The sequence below is a fragment of the Xenopus laevis genome, chromosome 5L (genome assembly GCF_017654675.1).
Source record: "Xenopus laevis strain J_2021 chromosome 5L, Xenopus_laevis_v10.1, whole genome shotgun sequence".
Taxonomy (NCBI): Eukaryota; Metazoa; Chordata; class Amphibia; order Anura; family Pipidae; genus Xenopus; species Xenopus laevis.
Genome location: NC_054379.1, coordinates 15,387,981 through 15,408,262, shown reverse-complemented (window position 1 = coordinate 15,408,262; position 20,282 = coordinate 15,387,981). Strand labels below are relative to the sequence as shown.

At 43.4% G+C, this 20,282-nt stretch overlaps 1 protein-coding gene across 1 annotated transcript in view; it reads right to left on the bottom strand.

The window, feature by feature from the left end:
• The window catches only part of iars2.L (isoleucyl-tRNA synthetase 2, mitochondrial L homeolog), a 53,198-nt gene extending 34,580 nt beyond the window's left edge, over positions 1–18,618 (bottom strand). Inside the window, exons 1-10 of the mRNA XM_018262616.2 lie at positions 18,133–18,618; positions 15,633–15,755; positions 6,405–6,564; positions 4,516–4,664; positions 4,161–4,210; positions 2,129–2,238; positions 1,741–1,831; positions 1,480–1,595; positions 339–508; positions 23–113 (exon numbers count right to left, since the gene is read on the bottom strand). Coding sequence (XP_018118105.1) covers positions 23–113; positions 339–508; positions 1,480–1,595; positions 1,741–1,831; positions 2,129–2,238; positions 4,161–4,210; positions 4,516–4,664; positions 6,405–6,564; positions 15,633–15,755; positions 18,133–18,327 — 1,255 coding nt within the window. The 5' untranslated portion in view covers positions 18,328–18,618. The remainder of the gene's footprint in view (positions 1–22; positions 114–338; positions 509–1,479; positions 1,596–1,740; positions 1,832–2,128; positions 2,239–4,160; positions 4,211–4,515; positions 4,665–6,404; positions 6,565–15,632; positions 15,756–18,132) is intronic.
• Between the last annotated feature and the right edge of the window lie 1,664 nt (positions 18,619–20,282).

The following is a 20,282-nucleotide window of genomic DNA, read 5'->3' as shown; positions in this document are numbered from 1 at the left end:
GGTTTTGCTCTTGTGCCCATACCTGCCTCATTTCCATCAGTAAGGACAGCTTTGTTTTCCAGGTCAGCCCCAGCTCCTGTAGTAAAATGCCCCGATTCATTTACCAAACAGTCCTTGAAAAGAGAACAGATACCGGTATGTATAATCACATTACTATTGTCCAAAACTCAAAGATGTAAAGCATAAGGAGTCGGCCATGTTCAGAACTCTTGACACCAAAATATAACTACACCAAGATCTTACTGGGGCAAATTTAACGGATGAAAACACATTTTTTTAGAGGCATACTTTAAAGGGTGATCTCTACTTTCACACTACAACAAATATCTTTTCCATACCACTGGCAGCTTGTGATGTGTTGCAACACTGTAGTCTTCAATGCCATGGGCAGGTGCAGTGTGTACCAGGCCTGTGCCCTTAGCCATAGTCACGTGGTTGGCAGGCAAGAGAGGAGAAAGGCGATCAGCAATAGTGGGATGAAGACAGATCCCGCCCTCCAGATCTACCCCTGCAATAAAAATAAAGGAATCTAGATTGAGCCCAGTGCAAGGAGCAGCATCTAGATCTGCAGTATTTACTTACAGGGGACTCCAGCAGTTTCATTAAAGGGGTTGTTCATCTTTGAGTTAACTTTTAGTATGATGTAGAGAGTGATATTCTGAGACAATATGCAATTGGATTTCATTTTTATTCAGCAGCTCTCCAGATTGCAATTTTAGCAATCTGGTAGCTAGGGTCCAAGTTACCCTAGCAGCCATGCATTGATTTGAATAAGAGACTGGAATATGAATAGGAGAAGGTCTGAATAGAAATATGGATAACAATAAAAAGTAGCAATAGCAATAAATGTGCAGCCTTCCAAAGCATTTGTTTTAGATGGGATCAGTGACCCCCATTTGAAAGCTGGAAAGAGTCAAAAAAGGCAAATAATTAAAAAAAACTATAAAAAAAATAAATAATGAAGACCAATTGAAAGGTTGCTCAGAATGAACCATTCTACAACATACTAAAACTTAACTTAAAGGTGAACCATCTCTTTAACAAAGGGCCTTTCTTATATCGCTGTTTATAGGCTTTCAGAGGAGAGCTGTAAAAAAAGATATTTCTAGTGATGATGGTCAACAACTATTTGTATGCAGCCTCACCTGTGTATCTTAACACTGGGGGAACTTCATCACATTTATTTAATACAAAACACAGCTCCCAATAATATGGAAAAGTTATATAATGCGGCAGAACATTACTCCGAAAAATGCATGCAAGATATACAGAGCTGTTATACAATGCTGCAGAACCGGTCGGAATGTTGATACTAAGCTAATAACAGCTGCGGGCAGAGGACTAAAATATGGGTTATACTTGCCCATAGACTACCATGCCACCTAGTGGAGGGATTCTGATAAACACTTTTTCGATCCAAATTTGATAATTAAACCAACCTATCTGGGCAATGGCAATATGTTGGCAGATCTTTGTTACCTTTAAAGGTTGAAATGACTTGGAGCTGGGTACCCAAGGACAGTGCAGTAGATTCAATTCTATCTGCAGCTAATATGTATTGTTCTCCTGTATTAGCACACTTTGCTATAGCATACCTGCAAGAAAAAATATGTATACATATTGGAGACTAATATACTCAAGGCAATACTCATAGCATATTCACTCATATTGAGTATTGAGAGTACTCAATACTTATATATATATATATATATATGCAATAATTAAGAGTAAGAGCCATACTCTGTGTCAGGCATGTAGCAGATGGCCTGGTTTGCAGGAATAGTCCACGGTTGGGTTGTCCACACCAGAGTGCTGACTGAAGAGTATTGATCTAGAAAGCAAATAATATGAAGATAATGGAGCACAATCCCTTCACTTTATTTATATTACATATCTAGTATTTTCAGAACACACTTTATGTGACAGTTATCCTGCTCTATGTTGCAGAAAACAAAAAGACCACTGCCTTGATATAACTAATACATTGGAGTTTATACTCCCTTAGTGCTACAGGGGGAACATACCATATGAAACATATATATTATAAATAATATTTAAGTTCTGTGTATAGAAAAACATATATAATTGAAACAGCTGCATATATCAGTTTAGCATCATCACACTGTACCTATAATAGAGGCCAACTTGGGCGGAGCTTTGTGTAGTGGAAATTTGGCAAATATCGAGCGGCTTATGTGCTCCTGGTTGTATTCCAACTCTGCCTCTGCGAGGGCTGTTCTACACGCCGGTCACAAAACACCAGAAGGGAAACAGTGAGAATAAAAACTTTTACCATTTACTATGTGTAAAATAATTAATCTGATACTTTTAAATAATTCTGTGTCTAAGACATTTTAAAGCAGCAATAATCGGCACACGATCCTAACGAAGGCTGTCCAACTGATGGCCAGCAGGACACATTTAACATGCACTTGGCTGCTCTACAGGTCCAATTGAGTTGAAATGCTTTCAAAAATGGTGCCAATAAATGATGATGATGATGATGATGCAGGATGGAAACAGAATATAGGAGAAGGAAGTACTGAATAGAAAGGGTAATTATTTGCTTGGAGGAAGGAAGGAGAGCATAATGAAGATGGTGGAAGGGAAACAAAGAAACAAAAAGGGAAAAGATATTGGGGTTGCAGAAAAGAGGGAAGATCTAAAAGAACTGGGTAAGAAGAAAATTGAGCATAAAAGTGAGAGGTGAATAAATAATGGAAGAATGTGTAGAGAAAGTTGAATCAGAAAAAGTGGCATCAGAATAGGGACGGGACAGAAAATCAGAGAAATTAGATGGCCGAATGTAAAGGGGAGAAGACATAGAGGGGCAGATTTATCAAAGGTCGAGGTGAATCTCGAGCTATTTTTTGTAAAATTCGACTAGGGAATAGTCATACTTCGATTCGTATTTGAAAAAACTTTGAAATGTACTGTCTCTTTAAAACTTTGACTTCGCCCATTCGCCACCTAAAAGCTGCCGAAGTGCTGTTTTAGCCTATAGGGAACCTCATACAACCTGTATGGAGGCAATTGGGGGAGTTTGGAAGGTCGAAGTTAAAAAAACTTTGAATCGAAGTACGATCCAAAGTACGATCATACGATTCGAAGTAGGATGAATTCGGCCTTCTTCGACCCCAAAAAAACTTCGACCATCATTCGATTGGTCTTTTTGAATTTGAAGTTCAAAGTTTTTTTTAACTTTGACCTTCGATAAATATGCCCCAGAATATTAACAGTGGATTCATTCAGGTCTTGGATAAATACACAAGTTCTATTCCAGGAAATGCCATTGTATAAGTACAACAACATTAGGGGGCCCATTTACTTAGCTTGAGTGAAGGAATAGAGGGAAAAAAAAAGAAAAAAGAATTTCTAATGTTTTTTTTGGCTACCTCGACCTTCGACTCGAACTAAAAACCGATCGACTATTCGACCATTCGATAGTCGAAGTACTGTCTCTTTAAAAAATACTTCGACCCCCTAGTTCGCCACCTAAAACCTAGCGAGGCCAATGTTAGCCTATGGGGAAGGTCCCCATAGGCTTCCAAACAATTTTCTGATAGAAGGAAAATCCTTCGATCGATGGTTTAAAATCCTTCGAAGCGTTACATTCGAAGGATTTAATCGTTTGATCAAACGATTATTCCTTCTATCGTTCGATCGTAGGAATATCGCTAAACCCTTCGACTTCAATATTCGAAGTCGAAGGATTTCAATTCGGCAGTCAAATATCGAGGGTTAATTAACCCACGATATTCGACCATAAGTAAATTTGCCCCTAGGCCTCTTTGTACGTTGTTGGACAGCACTAAAGTCAGGGTCGGACTGGGCCTGAGCTTTTTTTCCTGTAGTGACCGGCCCAACACAGTGCGCTCACGCACATCGCTGGGCGGCACAGCGGGGGACCCTGAAACAGCAGCACCAGTGGGCCCCAGGCCCCCCAGTCCGACCCGGACTAAAGTAAATCATATTTCAGGAGGGAACTAAATGTACACAAGGAAAGATAACAGATACAGGGACAAGAGGCAAAAGTCCCAGACTAGAAATAACACCTATGAGTTCTGTATTACATTGTGACCTTTAATTTCCATAGCTTTGCTAAATAATAACCTGTGTAGAGTGTCTAAAAAAAATGGGGGGCCCAAGAAAATTCTTACCTTGTTGATGGAGACCAGAAGACAGGTTTGTAATCCTGGTATATGTGGCCCTTAAGACAGAAGAGCATGTCAAGTCATTATAAAAGAAAGGGGGTCCGTCACCATTACAGGAAAGCAAATTATTTTAAGCAACCTTTAAGCAAGGTTTGGTACTTGCCCCAATACCTCTCACCACAGAAAGAAAAACATTTGAGCAAGAAGAAAATATATTCTAGAAAGCACAGTTCATGTTGTTTATATGGAGTTTATTCATAATCTGATGTCTAGTACTACAGCCCCCAACATCCCCTGGCAGTTGAAATGTAGCAGCAAATTAGCCAGCCGCATTCTAATCAGTATGTAAATATGCACCTACCTTGTCATACATCTTGTAGAAAATGTCTAACTGCTTTGCTTCATACTTTGGATCAAAGGTGTAATAGCACTTATCCCAGTCTGCCATGATACCCCAGCGAATGAAGGAGGATTTCTGCTTTTCAATGGCTTTCTCTGCAAACATCTTGGCTAATAAAAGAGAAAATACTATTAAAGGGACAAGGATATACAAAAACATACATCTGCCACAACATTATTCTGAAATGACACAGTCACATTTATCAAGGGTCAAATTTCGAATTCATGTGAATTTTATAAAAAAACTCTCAAACTCGAAATTCGGCCAATCGAAATTTATAAATAAAATCAAATTTTTCAAAGTCGGGTGAATAGAATCGACCCGAAAACTCGAATTAAATTTGAATTTGAAAAACTTGATTCGAGTTTTTTCTCCAAAAAAAACTATTGTCAGGCTGCAAACAACTCAAAATTGATCCCTGGACTTCTCCCATTGACTTAAACAGCAATTTGGCAAATAGTCGAATTCGAGTACTTAAAGGGCCAGAGTATTCTAAATCTCGAAAATCAAGTTTGAATTTGAATAAAAGAGAAAATACTATTTAAAGGACAAGGAAATACAAACACATACGTCTGCCACAACATTCTTCTGAAATGACACAATCACATTTATCAAAGGTCGAATTTCAAATTCATGTGAATCTTATAAAACTCCCATAAATTCAAAATTCGACAAATCGAAATTTATCAATAAAATCAAATTTTTCAAAGTCAGGTGAATAGAATCCACCCAAAAACTCAAATCGAAATTCAATTTGAATTTTAAAAACTTGATTTCCGAAAAAAAACTCTTTGGTCAGGAAGGCTACAAACAACTCAAAATTGATCCCTGGATTTCTCCAAACAGCAATTTGGCAAATAGTCGAATTCGAGTTCTTAAAGGGCCAGAGTATGCTACATGACGAAAATCAAATTAGAATTTTTTTAAATACTCGATTAGATTTTGAACAACTCCTTAGTTGAATTTGACAGTTTTGACCATAAAAAAAATTTGAAAATTTGAATTTCGAATTTGACCCCTATTCTTAATTTTGCAAACAAAAAATCCAGCTCAAGAACAGGAAGCTGAGGTATATAAAAAGAGATATGGAGTAGCAAACCTCACGCAATATGGCAGCCGCTTTCCCCAGAGCCAACATAGTCTGCTGTTCCTTAAAGGAGAAGGAAACCTAGTCGGCACAAAAACCCTCCCCCCCTAGTGTGTTGCCCACCCTCCCTCCTCCCCCCTGGCCTACCCGTCCCGCTGGGCAAATGCCCCTAACTTGTTACTTACCCTTCTGCGCAGGAACAGTCTACGGAGTTCACCGATGCCATCTTTTTCCAAGCAATCTTCTTCCTGCTTTGACCGGCGCATGCGCAGTAGGAGCATTTCACCGGTACGATCTACTGCGCATGCGCCAAAAGTCACGAAGTGAAATCGGAAAACGTTGTGGCATTCGGCGCATGCGCAGTAGATCCGTACCGGCAAAATGCTCCTACTGCGCATGCGCCAAAACGCCGTTCAAAGCAGGAAGAAGATTGCGTGGAAGAAGATGGTGCCTGTGAACTCCGTGGATTGGACCTGCGCAGAAGGGTAAGTAACAAGTTAGGGGCATTTGCCCAGCGGGAAGTGTAGGCCAGGGGGGAGGAGGGAGGGTGGGCAACATATGGGAGAGTGGGCAACACACGGGAGGGGAGGAGGGTTTTTGCGCCGACTAGGTTTCCTTCTCCTTTAAATATATGGTTGTTTGTGTGTCATCCCCTCTAGTGATGCACAGGTCGAGAAATACTCGACCCACACCCGACCTGAACCCTCCTAATCCCCTCGTATTTTGTTTACTTTTAGATTGTTCTGTACTGACGACATATTACCTTTGCTCCTGATCTCAGTGGCGGACATATTTTCAGCTTCCTCATCAAGTTCCGCCAGAGCTTTTAGTTCAATCGGAAGCCCATGGCAGTCCCATCCTGGCACATAGCTCACTTTGTAGCCTCTCATCATGTGGAAACGATTTGTTATATCTTTTAGGATCTTGGAAAATCAAGCAGAAAACAGTTCATCAGGCAGGTTAGGAAATCAGTCTGTTGATGGGATACTTTCTCGAAAGTCTGCATTAGTTTGTATTATCATCCAATTCTAGACCCAAGGGTTGAACGATCAGATCAACTAGATTTGTCTCAGCATATAGATGGCGAAGCTGGGGAATAATGTGTTAATTTTGCAACCTCACCAAACATGTAGCTTTAGGAAACCCCTTATTACTTTAAAGTGATAGAAAAATTATTTTCAAAATATTAATCTACATTAAAAGTTGCCTATGGGGGGCGGAGTCAAGATGGCGTACTGACCACACGTGTTTCTGCAGAGCTCCGTCACTATAAGATGATCCTGCTCATTATCCTGCCGTTCCAGCTTCAAAAACTACCTAAGGGGACTCCTAAACCCTTTATGTGACCAGATGGGCAAACACAGGCCAAAAGCTCCTGCTACAAGTATGGAAAAATACTTATCTCTGGCACCGCCGACTGGGCCTGTCACTGCCGCAGACCAGGCCGCAGCTCCGCAGCAGGCGACTACGGGAGATGTGGGGCCGCTACCTCCCGAACCCTCTAACACCGACCTGCTCGCAGCGATCACCAAAGCCCACGCCAGCATGTCATCCCAGTTGGAATCCATTACGATTGATATTTCCCACCTCAGGCAAGACGCACAGAATCTGCGGGAGCGGACTACAGAGGTGGAGCAGAGGGTCTCGACACTGGAGGATTCCACTAGGCCCATTCCGGCAGAACTGGCAAGGCTTGCTAAGCAGTTGTCGGAGGTTTCCACGAAGGCGGAGGATCTGGAGAATCACCTCCGCCGCAACAACGTGCGGATCGTGGGCCTCCCTGAAAACACGGAAGGTAAAAACCCTGAAAGATTTGCAGAGGAGTGGCTTAAACTTACCCTTGGCGCAGACACCTTTTCCCCGCTACTGGTCATCGAGCGGGCTCATCGAGTGCCAACCCGTCCCCTGCCCCCGGGAGCCAACCCGAGATCCTTCATCATGCGGTTCCTTAATTATCGGGATCGGGACGCGGCACTGACGGCAGCCAGACGGAAGGGCCAAATTCTACACAATGGCGCTCCAATCTCTATTTTCCCCGACTACTCTGCACTGGTCCAGAAGCAGCGGGTATCCTTCATGGGAGTTAAACGGAGACTCAAGGAGGCGGGCTACACCTACTCGGTTCTCTTCCCCGCAAAACTACGCGTGGTGGATGATGACCAGACCAGATTCTTTGCATCACCGGAGGAGGCTGGGAAGTGGCTCGATGCCTGTAAACGACGCACCAGGTCACAGAGCTGCTCGAGTCGACGCTGACTAGAGGCGACAGTCGCGGGTTTACCCTTTGCTTAATCTTCTGGCTGTCATCGGTTGGGATTTTACTTGTTGATGACGATCCTCTCAGGGATCCTGGGGCTCCCATATTGAAGGCGACTTGTAGTTTGATTGTTTCAGGGTCTGGAAACCCAGTCTGATGGCGGAGGACTGGCCCTAGTTTGTTACTGTTCCTCGGCGGTGGCTGTAAGTACGTGCTGGCCCCCCTATTGACTATCTGCCACTCTGGTGATCCCCTATAGCAGCTGCCACCCATGGTCTCTACATTTGGAAATTAAAGCCCCATCCCCCCCCCCTTTTTTTTTTTTTTCCTCTCTCTTCCCCCCCCTGTGGCTTAAGTTGCTTGATTTATCCTTCCACTACTTTTGACCCATGTACGGCTGACTTCTCTCCCTCGGATCATGGGGGGGGCAGTAAACCAATCGGGGGGATAGCTGGCCATGGCACCCTTACTCTCTCATTTCTGGAATTGGAACTGAATAGGGTGGCGGAGCCCCCGCAACGACACGGGACTGAACACAGTACTACAACACCACAACTTCTCTTCAAGTTAAATTGTTGTTTGGGGAATCAGGCCCACCTAAGTTAGTAGGTGGACAAGGGCGGGTTTTTGGGACTCTCGGGGCTATCATTGCTGTCCAACTCTCTTTTCTCTCTCACTTCTTGTGAACTCTTCTCTATCTACCTCTCTTCCTTGTTTCTCTTGAACCGTCATGATTATGCATGTTAATTTACTGATGCACCGGATGTTATTTTGCATATGTGTTGCTTTGAAATGTACTCTAGCTCAGTGTTTTTCAACCTTTTTTGAGCCAAGGCACATTTCTTTCATTGAAAAAATCCCGCGGCACACCACCAGCTGAAAATGTGAAAAAAAGCTTATATTAACAATATAAGTGCTATTGTTAATGTAAGCTTTTTTTTAAACATTGATGCATGAGGCAGAAAGTTGTCAGTAAGAAAGTAGAAGGAAACATATATGAAAAGGCCAATTGAACTTTATTATATCATCTGCAGTCTTTTTACCTGATAAGATTTTCCAAAGCAGGGTAGCGCTGCCCTCTATTTAAGCTGGTTGGGGCAATAGTTCTCTCACGAACACAGAGATTAAATTATTTTGTTATTGTGTTTTTTTGTAATAACACTCCCCCAAATATTTTATAATTGCTGCCAAGACCGTTGGGGTTTTATAAATAAACAATACTGATAATCAAATCTCAAATCTAACTAACTAGATCTGGTGCTTCAGCTAGCAACTTTGCAAAGGGAGAAGCAGGTCACTTATTATTATTTTGTTATTACAAAAAAACACAATAACAAAATAATTTAATCTCTGTGTTCGTGAGAGAATTCTCACATTCATCATTCAAGGCCAGGGTAAGCTTGCTATGCCGGGTACCCACGCTATTGCCCCTACCATCTTAAATAGAGGGCAGCGCTACCCTGCTTTGGAAAATCTTATCAGGTAAAAGTTCAATTGGCCTTTTCATATATGTTTCCTTCTACTTTCTTACTGACAACCTTCTGCCTCATGCATTGCAGCCAGACAGCTAGAAATATGGTTCTCCTTATTACAGCATGGCTAAGCCGCAGGGTCTGCTTCCTTAATATTTTGATAACAGCACTAGCCGTTCACCTGTCAGTCCGTGCACTTCTGCCTTCTGCCTTCACATCGAAGCTGCGCGCAGTGCAGCCAGCGACCTCCCTGATCAGCCAACCCAGGCACGGCTCTTCTGCCCGCTCAGGTCACGTGACGTCACGTGAAAGGTCCGCGCACTTCGGCCTTCAAATTGATAGCGGCACACCTAACATTAGTTTGCGGCACACCAGTGTGCCGTGGCACACAGGTTGAAAAACACTGCTCTAGCTCAGTGGGTGGGTCCCCTGTATTTGGCCCCCTCCCTCCAACACTTCTACTACCTTCAAAATGCAGTCTCTTACAATTATTTCCTGGAACATTAGGGGATTGAACTCCAAATTTAAAAGGGCTTTACTATTTAATTATCTTAAACAACATCGCCCTTCCTTACTACTCCTGCAGGAAACACACCTTACGGGTCAGAAGCTGTTATCTCTTAAAAAGCCCTGGATGGCCCATGCCTACCACGCTCCATTCTCCACTCACTCGAAAGGGGTCTCCATTTTAGTTCGGAAGGGCATTCCATTTGAATTGCAGATGATTCGAACTGATCATTATGGGAGGTTCGTCATCCTCCAATGTAAACTGAACAATAACCTTCTCACCCTGGTGAATATATACCTCCCACCTCCCTTCACAACAACTATTTTGGACCTTATTACCACGGGATTGACCTCATTCCCGCCAGCACCGGTTTGCATTCTTGGGGACTTCAATGCCAGCCTAGACCCAGTACTTGATAGATTGCACCAGGGGGGGTCCTCATAATCAACAACTATTTCAATGGGCTGAGGCTCTGGCCCTTAGAGAGGTGTGGAGGTGGAAACATCCGCAGGACAGACAATTCTCATGCCATTCTGTGGCGCATGGTTCCCTCTCTAGGATAGACTTGGCTCTGGCCTCAGCAGATTTCTGCCAGCTGGTGGAAGACGCCACATATCTTCCCAGGGCCTTCTCTGATCATTCTCCCCTAATGCTTTGAATTCTGCCAGTCACTACTACCAACCGCGCCACCTGGCGGCTTTCCCCATTATGGCTAACGGTGCCCTTGATCAAGGAACAAGCTCAGGCAAACTATCAAAATTATTGGGAACTTAATCAGACGTCAGCTCCTCAGGGAATGTTATGGGAAGCATCTAAGGCAGTAGCCCGTGGTGAGCTTATATCACTAATTGCAGCCTCCAGACGGGACACCAAAGACAGAATCACGGCAGCAGAACACCTCCTGTTGCAAGCTGAAGAGAACCACAGATCTGGCCCTACCTTGGAGACTAACGCCACTTTATCTACCGCCCAAAGGGACTTGGAATTGATTCACACCCAGCTGACTAAAAAAGATCTACTTTATGCGGACTACCGCATCTTCGACCAGGGGGATAAAGCTGGTAGACTCCTGGCCTGGCTGGCAAAGACTAGAGACTCTCAGACCTGTATACCTAGAATCCAAAATGCGGCAGGGCAAATAGTCACTAGACCTCGGGAGATCCAGGAAGTGTTCCGCACTTATTATTCCCAGCTTTATGACTCTAAAGCTACTTATACTCAGCAACAATTGGGTGAATACCTAGACAAAGTCACGTTTCCTAGGCTCTCGCAACATGAGGCGACGGCTCTAGACGCACCAATTACCCTCCAGGAGGTCCGAGAGGCGATTGCTGCTCTTCCGCAGGGTAAAACCCCGGGACCGGACGGATTCCCTGCAGCGTGGTATAAACTCCAAATTGAACACATACCGGGGCATTTACACCAAACTTTCCTAGCTGCTATTGAACAAGGGGTCCTGCCACCTTCCTTCTACGAAGCGGTGATAGTGCTGATACACAAGGAAGGAAAAGACCCTGAACACTGTGAGTCTTACCGGCCCATTTCATTGATCAATACTGACACCAAAATATTCGCAAAAATCCTGGCCACTAGACTGGCGACAGTAATAGAATCGATGATCCACCCTGACCAATCCGGTTTCATTCCTAGCAAATCTACGAATACTAACTTGAGGAGAGTCTACACCCACCTCCAGCTTGAACACGACAACCCAGGATCCAGAGTGCTAGTTTCCCTGGATGCCACCAAAGCCTTTGATTCTGTGGAGTGGCAATACCTGTGGGAAGTTATGAGACGATTCGGGATTGGCCCTGGTTTTATTGACTGGATTAAGCTCCTATACCTCAAACCGACAGCCAGAATCAAGACCGGAGGCTCCGTCTCAGTTTATTTTCCACTTGCCAGAGGGACAAGGCAGGGCTGCCCCCTATCTCCCCTCCTTTTCGCATTGGCCATTGAGCCTGTAGCAATTCTCATCAGGCAATCTGATCAGGTGGCGGGCCTGAGACGGGGACCGCTGGAGGACAAGCTAGCTCTCTATGCCGATGACCTCCTATTGTTTTTGGCAGACCCATATGATTCCCTTAGTTCAGCTCTTGCTATTCTGGATAGCTTCGGTACCTACTCAGGTCTCAAAATTAATAAATCTAAGTCAATCCTTATGCCGATTGATCCGATCCCGGCTTCACCTCCGGAAGCAAATGAGATACCATGGGTCACGAGCTTCAAATACCTGGGCATAGTGATTTCACTTCAGATTTCACGATACTTGGCTGATAACTTAGATCCCCTTCAACAACAACTCAAACTGTCTCTAACCAGATGTACCCCTTTACCAATTACTCTTTGGGGGAGAGTGAATCTTTACAAAATGATCTTCCTACCGAAACTGCTGTACCGATTGCACAACTCGCCAGTATGGATTCCCCAGAAATTCTTCGCTCGAATTGTGTCCATGCTCTCCTCCTTCCTCTGGGCAAATAAAGCGCCCTGTTTGTCTTGGAAAAGTTTGACGGCTTCAGGGGATCAGGGTGGCCTGGCTCTCCCACACCTGCAACTATACTTTCTGGCTGGCCAACTATATCATATCCATGCATGGTTCAATCTGCAGGAGGAGGATCCGGGTGTAGTTCTCTTGGCACTTCTTGTGGGCTCCTGGGCTGGGATCCGCAACCTTCCTTATAGATGCCTCACTGACTACAATAGGCTGCCATCTATGATCACGACTCCCTTTAAAGCTTGGAGAGCTGCATCCAAGTTACTACAGTGTGATCCCCCACTCCTCTCCCCCCACTTGCCACTTTGGTTGAACAGCAACCTCGCTCACCTCAGGGACTTACAAGACTTTAGCTACTGGCCTCATCGGGGCATTAAGCTACTGGGGGAGCTACTAGTGGACATGCAATTCCCCACCCTTTCTCAGCTTAAAGACATAACCGGCCATCAAGATATCCAACTATACCGGTATATGCAACTTCGCCATGCATTCCGATCCCAATTCTCGGGGTTAACAATACAGTATGTCACTCCCTCCTTTGAACTTGTCCTCCGAAACCCTCAGCGCACGGGGTTGATATCCAGACTCTATAAAGCCCTGCTCAAAACGGGCACTGCTCCCTTTGACAAGGCCTTGCCCAAGTGGCGGACCATGCTTCCAGCAATAACTGATGAAACCTGGGAGGAGGCCAAGGAATCGATCTACTCTGGCTTACTTGCCTTGAAAGACAAGCTTGTCCAACTTAAATTCCTGCACCAAATATATATCACGCCCAGCAAACTGGAGAAAATGGGCAGGAATCTGGGAGCCATCTGCCCTAAATGTGATGAGGGAGGGGCGGATTTTGCCCATATGACCTGGTCATGCCCTAGGATCCGATCCTTTTGGAACTCCATTATACTATACCTGTCTGAGGAACTGGCTTTCCCTGGTCCATGCACGCCAGAAGTATGCCTCCTAGGGCTGATAGACGAAATTATACCTACCAATAGGTCCAGACTCTTATTCCGCGCCCTACTATTTTATGCAAAGAAACTGCTGATGACTAAATGGATGGCCCCGCAGTCACCTACGAAACACGCATGGATCCAACTGACCAACAAAGCACTTCCCCTGATTAAATTAACATACGAAGGCAGAGGATGTCCGGAGAAGTTTACTCAGATTTGGACCCCTTGGCTGGATGCAAACCCTGATCATGATCATCTGCTCCCCCCCCATCTGCAGGGACCTTAGTGGGTCCTTAAGCCCCTGAAACTTCCTATCCCACCCACTGGGCTAAACCTGTTAATTACCGCTACAGATTACTTGACGTATGCACTTCTGTATTGTTGAGAGATGCTTAATGTGATGGTTCACTTTTACTGTCTTTACTCTTGTTGTAAAGTTAAAATGCATAAATAAACACTTTAAAAAAAAAAAGTTGCCTATGGGTCATGTTGATCGTTTTCGCTGATAGTTCTGATTTTGTAAATAATTGCTACTTGAAGTTCCAAAACCTGACTGTTTTGCCAACCTGACTGTATCTTCTCAGCCTGTCAGTTAGAGTTTGTAATGCTAACAGACTATTGCTGCACAAATATGGCAGCCCCCTCATAGAGGAACATGTGGGTAAGAAAGGTAATGTAAAAGCAACAGGCAAATACTTTTATGGCAAAATTATAAATCGTATTCAAAAACAATGTAATGACAAATAAAAAAAAAGGTTATTTTCTGGTGTCAGTATCTCTTTAAGGTGCAGATTTATCAAGAGTCGAAGTGAAATTTCGAATTCGAATTTTTTAGTTTTTTTTATGGCCAAAACTGTCAAATTCAACTAGGGAATTGTTAAAATCGATTCAGTTTTTTTTTTTTATAAAAAATGAGAATTTGATTTTTGAGATTTATTATACACTGGCCCTTTTAGAACTCAAATTAGACTATTTGCCACCTAAAACCTGCCGAATTGCTGTTTTAGTCAATGGAAGACGTCCTGGGATCAATTGGGAGTTGTTTGCAGCCTTCCTGACATTTTAGGTTTTTTTTGAGAAAAAAACACAAATCGAATATTTAAAACTCTAATTGAATTCAATTCAAGTTTTCGGGATGATCCTGTTTTGAAAATTCTATTTTTTTAATAAATTTCGAGTTCTTGGGAGTTTATGGGAGTCTTTAAAAACTCACATAAACTCGATTTTCGACCTTTGATAAATGTGCCTATAAATCTGATTAGGCGAGACTTTTAGACTTTCTGCACTGCTGGTTATGACTTATCAAACAATGTAAAAGACCTGGAGGAGAACTGAGTTTTGCTACACTGTTTCAAGAGTCAAATCCAAAAGTGCAGAAAGGAAAGGAATAAGCAAGTACCCGTCCCCACTGTAATTAAAGGGGAAGTAGAGTCTAAAATAGAATAAGGCCAGAAATGCTGTATTTTGTATACTAAACATAAACATGAACTTACTGCACCACAAGCCTAATCAAACACATGATTTATGGTTTCAAAGTTGGCTACAGGGGGTCACCATCTTGTAACTTTGTTATACATCTGTGCACATGCTCAGTGTGGTCTGGGCTGCTTTCTAAACAGCACTAGTCAAATAATATCTTCCAGAAACTGTTTTCTGAAGGAGGAAACTTCGGAAAGCCAAATCAATCAGAGTACCATCCCGCTGGCAATTTACATTCTAGCCGGTGGGAAGGCAGTTCAGGAAGATTAGTTGCCCGAAGAAGAATCGATTTGTTGCTGGGTGACTAATCTCCAGAAATAGCAGCGTGTGGCTCTGCCCTAAAGGGGTTGTAAAGCCAAAATAAAATCCAGTGCAAATTTCTACACAGTCGCCGACTGCTCTACGGGGAAACAAACAAAGCTGCTTGAGTTCTGCATGGCTGGGAAATAAGGCGGGGGCTCCCCCTGCTGTACATAAGTATGATTGTTTCCCTGCTCAGCAGTTAGGGACCGTCTGACAATTCCTATCCACAGCAGTTAATGAAGGGAGAATTTCACTGCATACAGTCAGGTTTCTTATAAAACAGTATACATTTTTTAATTAAAATATATTGGAGATAGGTTTCTTTTTCATTAAAGAGAGTAAAAATTTGATTTTATTGTTTTGCCTTTACATACCCTTCAAACATTGAACATGTTTAATAAATGAATATTGGAAAATTGCTTAGAATTATATGTCCTTTCTTTATGTAAGCAACATAGTGCACTTCTTATAAATGTATTGACGTTGGCAGCATTCACAAAGCATAGCATGATCAAGCTTACCTACCTTATTAAGAGCATGACCCACATGGGGGTCACCATTGGCATAGGGTGGTCCATCATGAAGACTGAATTCCTTCTTGGTTTTCCTTGCCCTTTGCCAAGCATAGAGTTGCAGGAATCCACTTTCCTGTACAGACAATGGACAATAATATGGTTATTTTAGTTACCATTATGCTAGCATAGAATGTAGTGACAGCAGCAGGTAAACTCTGAATGTGATGTGTGGTTTTCTAATACACAAACCAAAGAAAGATATGATTTTCCATTTATATTATCTCTCTTTACCGCTGTGTGACTTCTGAAACCAAGGGATTAACCTAACCCCCCTACACATGGCCTTAAAGAGGCTTAAGAGAGGTGTAGTTCAGTACATTCAGACATAAGAGAGGTGTAGTTCAGTACGTTCAGACATAAGAGAGGTGTAGTTCAGTACATTCAGACATAAGAGAGGTGTAGTTCAGAACATTCAGACATGAGAGGTGTAGTTCAGTACAGTCAGACATAAGAGAGGTGTAGTTCAGAACATTCAGACATAAGAGAGGTGTAGTTCACACATTCAGACATAAGAGAGGTGTAGTTCAGTACATGCAGACATAAGAGGTGAAGTTCAGTACATGCAGACATAAGAGGTGTAGTTCACACATTCAGACATGAGAGGTGTAGTTCAGTACATGCAGACATAGAGGTGTAGTTCAGTACATTCAGACATAAGAGGTGTAGTTCAGTACATTCAGACATAAGAGAGGTGTAGTTCACACATTCAGACATAAGAGAGGTGCAGTTCAGTACATGCAGACATAAGAGGTGTAGCTCAGTACATGCAGACATAAGAGAGGTGTAGTTCAGTACATTCAGACATGAGAGGTCTAGTTCAGTACATTCAGACATGAGAGGTCTAGTTCAGTACATTCAGACATGAGAGGTGTAGTTCACACATTCAGACATGAGAGGTGTAGTTCAGTACATTCACACGAGAGGTGTAGTTCAGTACATTCAGACATAACAGAGAGGTGTAGTTCAGTACATTCAGACACAAGAGATGTGTAGTTCAGTACATTCAGACATAAGAGGTGTAGTTCAGTGCATTCAGACATGAGAGGCGTAGTTCAGTACATTCAGACATAAGAGAGGTGTAGTTCAGTACATGGAGACATAAGAGAGGTGTAGTTCAGTACATTCAGACATAACAGAGAGGTGTAGTTCAGTACTGTCAGACATAAGAGAGGTGTAGTTCAGTACAGTCAGACATAAGAGAGGTGTAGTTCAGTACAGTCAGACATAAGAGGTGTAGTTCAGTGCATTCAGACATAAGAGAGGCGTAGTTCAGTACATTCAGACATAAGAGAGGTGCAGTTCAGTACATTCAGACATGAGAGAGGTGTAGTTCAGTACATTCAGACATAAGAGAGGTGTAGTTCAGTACATTCAGACACAAGAGAGGGTGTAGTTCAGTACATGGAGACATAAGAGAGGTGTAGTTCAGTACAGTCAGACATAAGAAGAGGTGTAGTTCAGTACGTTCAGACATAAGAGATGTGTAGTTCAGTACAGTCAGACATAAGAGAGGTGTAGTTCAGTACGTTCAGACATAAGAGATGTGTAGTTCAGTACAGTCAGACATAAGAGAGGTGTAGTTCAGTACATGGAGACATAAGAGAGGTGTAGTTCAGTACAGTCAGACATAAGAGAGGTGTAGTTCAGTACATGCAGACATAAGAGAGGTGTAGTTCAGTACATGGAGACATAAGAGAGGTGTAGTTCAGTACAGTCAGACATAAGAGAGGTGTAGTTCAGTACATGCAGACATAAGAGAGGTGTAGTTCAGTACATTCAGACATAAGAGAGGTGTAGTTCAGTACAGTCAGACATAAGAGGTGTAGTTCAGTACATTCAGACATAAGAGAGGTGTAGTTCAGTACAGTCAGACATAAGAGAGGTGTAGTTCAGTACAGTCAGACATAAGAGAGGTGTAGTTCAGTACATTCAGACATAAGAGAGGTGTAGTTCAGTACATGCAGACATAAGAGAGGTGTAGTTCAGTACAGTCAGACATAAGAGAGGTGTAGTTCAGTACAGTCAGACATAAGAGAGGTGTAGTTCAGTACATGCAGACATAAGAGAGGTGTAGTTCAGTACATTCAGACATAAGAGAGGTGTAGTTCAGTACAGTCAGACATAAGAGAGGTGTAGTTCAGTACATGCAGACATAAGAGAGGTGTAGTTCAGTACATTCAGACATAAGAGAGGTGTAGTTCAGTACAGTCAGACATAAGAGAGGTGTAGTTCAGTACATGCAGACATAAGAGAGGTGTAGTTCAGTACATGCAGACATAAGAGAGGTGTAGTTCAGTACAGTCAGACATAAGAGAGGTGTAGTTCAGTACATGCAGACATAAGAGAGGTGTAGTTCAGTACAGTCAGACATAAGAGAGGTGTAGTTCAGTACACAAGTGCCCCAACAGAGTTGTTTGCCCGCCCCACAGATGACGTCCCCTCCCACTGACCTCCTGCACCCGCAGCTCAGTGCTGGCAGTCTCCCCCGGGCCCCTGCGGATAGGAAAGTCAGTTTGAGGGAGCAGCACGGTGTCCCGGTACTTCCTATTCCCAGGACTCTCATTGCTGCTGGTCTGCTCAGAGGCGGCTCTCACTCCCCAGGGGTAGCGCCGAACTGGCAGCCGACACCGGAGAAGTCTCAACATGGCTTCAACCTCTGTGACAGCCCGAACTACGGCAAGCGGGGAGGGAACAGAGACGGAAGCCTGCGAGGTTCAAATTCAAATAAGTTGCGAATAGTTCTGTCACGCCACTGGTACGATAGCAGTAGCAGACAGGGAGACGTGAATAGTGTGACGAGATAGTCGCACTTCAGTGGGGTATTCCTGCTGCGGTCCAGTCTGGGTGCTTACCACTTCTACACAATATAAAACATGTCCTTTGTATTTTCAACACACAGTGAGCAGAGTCACACGAGGGGTTCCTGTGATACAGAGAAACCAGGACTAATGCCTGTTCCGTCCCGGGGGCTTAGAGAAGTGTGTGCATCACGTGACAGTATGTGTGTGTCTCACCTCAGTCAAACTGAACTGGTCACCAGTGACCCTGACCAGAATAGCTTTAACTTACCTCACAACTCTCAGTCATATTGACCAGAACAGCAATGGGGTTGTTCACTTTTAGTATGATGTAGAGACTGATATTCTGAGACAGTTTGCAATTGGTTAGAAAAGATAGGACATAAAAAGTAGCAATAACAATACATTTGTAGCCATACAAAGCATTTGTTTTTTACATGGGGGTCAGTGACCCTCATTTGAAAGCTGGAAAAAGTCAGAAGAAGAAGGCAAATAATTAAAGAAAACTATAAAAACAATAATAAAGACCATTTGAAAGGTTGCTTAGAATTGGCAATTATAATACTAAAAGTTAACTTAAAGGTGAACCACCCCTTTAAGTTACATCAGAACCCCAAGTCATATTGATTAGAACAGCATTTAGTTACCTCTGAACCAGGGTTGCCAGGTCGGCAGTTTTCCAGCCAAATTGGGCTACTAATTTAAAGCCCAGGCAGGTTTTGAAAGTACAAACTAGCCAAGGTAAGGATTTGGGCTACTTTTTTGGCTTTTGGCTGGTTTGTACTTTGGAAACCAGCCAAAGTTTTTTCTTGCCCTAATGTGCCCAGACTGTGTCTCCAAAATCAGAGCCGGCCAACCCGGCCAGGCGCCCTAGGCAACCTGGCCGGCCACGGCGCTGGCTTAGTGTGTGCTCAATTGCGCATGCGAGAACGTACGCACCAGCGCGCATGCACTAAACTACGCGCATGAGCAAAACTACGCGCCAGCAGGCAAGCGCATTTAAACGCAAATTACCAGCCAGGGAGACACGGGACCGGACATGGGGTAGGCGAAAGAGCAGGTACGTGCCTGGCGGCCTCTCATCTTTGCGCCCTAGGCACGTGCCTACTCTGCCTACCCCTAGTTCCGGCCCTGCTCCAAATGCATGCTGGGTAATGTAGTTTTTGTTTAACACATTGCAGACTGACAAGTTTAATGGAAGACTACAATACCCAGCATGCATACTTGTGTAGACGTCAGGAGTTACCATATCTTTGGCTGTACCCCCAGTCTCCTGTCACTCTTAAGCATTCACACATTTTCCTACAATTTTGGGCAAAAATCTGCTGGCCACCAAAATGTCTAGAGGTTGACTTGTTTTACCAATATTAATTGAAATGGTATATATATTAGGGCCTTATAACCTCCTGGTAGGGTTGCCACCTTTTCTGGAAAAAAATACCGGCCTTCCTATATTCTTGCCGTTTTTTACTATTAATAACATTGGCATTAACCATACTTTTTACCGGCCAGACCGGTAAAATACTGGCCAGGCGCCAACCCTACCTCCTGGGCCCCTCTCTGCAATTATGCCCTGGCCCCCTGGTGATGGGCGAATCAGTCCCATTTTGCTTCAGGAAAAAATATGCAAAACAGTGAAAACTTCATAAATATTAATTTATTTTTAAAGACTTTTTTTCACTGCACATATGGTGCTATTTTTAGGCTACTTTTGAAGTGCCTCTTGGCTAGTTTTGGGCTGGTTTTGTAGTGGAGTTTGGCTGGATTTGAAAATTAGACCTGGCAACCCTGCTCTGAACCTT